Genomic DNA, 2,474 nt, shown 5'->3' with positions numbered 1-2,474 from the left:
ACATTTGGTTGAGAAATTTTCTCAACTAAGTGATTGTGTGATTAAGATAGAATTTCTATCTTAAACCAATAATTGATGTATTTATATATATTTAATGCAATATAAAATATAATTTGTTTTCACACTTTTTCAAATCACTCCAAATGTGCCTTGACTTCTTCGGAAAAGATTGATCTTTTGTCTTCAAGGGGTATACGACGTCTTCAAGTGGTATACCCGTGGGTTGCCCAATATGTACTTTTATGTTATTTTTCTAGCTAAACAACTAGAACAGAAATCATTTTTCCAATGGACTAGTTGCCTCTCACAATGTTATGCCCACTGAGTGCAAACAAGTATCCAATACTTACAGCATAAATCAAAGGTTTGGAAAGTCTGTAATCTTTAACACTGAGATCTATATTGTTATACTTACCAATATCATTTTGGCAAAAACTATTCTGCAAGGATCGTTGATCTCATTAACTTCCCATAATTTTAACTTATCTGAATAACAAGATTAAAACCAAAATGACTATGTAACCTAATCTCCAACCAGATCTGAATGAATCAAATTGTTAAAATACTATTTAAAACAACAGATATTCACTAAATTCCAACCAAAACAGTTAGAAAAAACAATTGAGTTGTTTCATAGTATACCCCGTCACTCTCGTATCATGTAAAACTGAAAAAAATCAACATGTCCACATAATGATAAAAATACATGGACAAGCTGCAGGTAACATGCCTTTTTAAACACATATGCCACACTTATTTTTGCATTTGTTGAATGAAATGGAAAAGTGCCCATTAGCTTCAACAAAGAATAAATTTAAACATGGGATCTAATGAGTGAAGAGAATTTCAGAGAATCCTCATTATCCTCAGTAAAATGAGATGCCTATACAGCCGAACGGAATAACAATTTTTTTTACAAATGACACTCCAGCAATATTACTGCAACTAATTACGACTCCTCAACTCAATTAGCACCTCTGGCAAGCATCTCCTGGTACTCCAACATAGAAACTTGGCGCTGGAATTTGATCTGTTTATAAAACCTCTCAATAAATTCCTCTGCTTCTCTATCTACTTGCCCTGCTCCCTCTGCAAGCGGCGATGTACTCAACTCCTCCCCTTGGGCCAACTGGTACGTCTCCATACTGCTCACCCCCTCAGGAGAGTCGATGGTATTCATGTGTTCCAACGAAGAAGCTGCAGCAAAAGTAGGGGATTCATCTGCCTGAGGCTGGATGCATGGAAAGTAGTTCTGAGCAGTGATAAGCCTCTTCTTTGGTGGATTTGCAGGGCTATTGGAGCACGAAAACTCGTACTCATGAAGCCCAAACCCACGAGGAGATGCGGTCATGTGGTGTCGATGAAACAGTTGCAAGTTCTTGCGGAAAACCTTAAATCCTCTCTTTCTCAATACCTGCAAATCTTCCTGCAACAATGTCCTGCCTTTCAACAGTCCTCTTCTCATCACGAAAATGGCGATCCTCAACTTATTCCACATTCGCCTCTTCTTTCTCAGAGCACTTGCTCCCTCTTCTAACCCCATCGCTCTTATGAGTTGCTTCACGTCTGTTACAGTCGAATGGATTAATGCCCAATCGCCCAAGCGTATCACTCAATTAACAGGGAAGAATTAATGCTCAGAATAGGAATTGAAAGAGTGTGCTGATCATTAAATTGCCAGGCGAACTAACACAGAAGGTTAAATAAGAATGTTCTGAAAACTTATCGACGAAGTTACCTTCGCAACCTTAGCTGTCCGAGCTGTACACGGCGTGCTGCAAAAAGGCAAAACCGAGTGTTTACGCGTAACGACTTCCTTTGCTCGAACTGGACAACCTGTGTACGGAATGACAACTCATCTTTATCGAACTTTACACGGTTTTAGAGTGACACGTCATCACTCAAATCGTATTCAAACATTCATTAAAAAGTTTCGTGGAACATGACAAGAAGGAATTCAAATATGGACACTTCCTCTCTTACTTTTTCAAGCTGAGAACAAGATTTTAGTTTAAGTTTGATGTATAATAACAATACACTATAAGTTCAATGACCTATTTCCACCATGGCTACGTATGTCTAAACTTGTATTTTTCCAATGCATCAACCAAGCACAGTTGGAATTAAAAATTTACCTCTCAAATAGATAATAGATACCAAGGTGATTCTTATTCAAGAGTTGAAGGGTAAGTTCCTAGGTCATTGAGGTAACAATAAGTTTTATTTTTTTAACAAAATAAATAAAAAGAAAGGCTATCAATATTTTCCAATTTACATACATACAACACCATCTTCTGAATTTATAAAATGTATTTAAACAATGTCTGAAAATCATGTAATGTGAAATATTTTTATGTATTTAGTCCAACATGGATATTTGTATATATCAAATTTACAGAATAAATAGATGACCGTATAATTTGCTTATGGCCATTGATCAATGTATTACTTGTACTCGTTGAAATGACACATTG

General features: G+C 36.3%; 1 protein-coding gene across 1 annotated transcript; it reads right to left on the bottom strand.

Annotated features, from left to right (window-relative positions):
* Positions 1-964: 964 nt before the first annotated feature.
* Positions 965-1,543, bottom strand: LOC149163297 (uncharacterized). The gene has a single exon (XM_089429060.1). The coding sequence runs from the start codon at positions 1,541-1,543 to the stop codon at positions 965-967; it is 579 nt and encodes a 192-aa protein (XP_089285186.1).
* Between the last annotated feature and the right edge of the window lie 931 nt (positions 1,544-2,474).

Source organism: Pinus tabuliformis, chromosome 5_1 (genome assembly GCF_031772625.1).
Source record: "Pinus tabuliformis cultivar Carrire ecotype Pingquan chromosome 5_1, CPIR1, whole genome shotgun sequence".
NCBI lineage: Eukaryota > Viridiplantae > Streptophyta > Pinopsida > Pinales > Pinaceae > Pinus > Pinus tabuliformis.
This window is presented reverse-complemented; position numbering and strand designations above follow the sequence as displayed.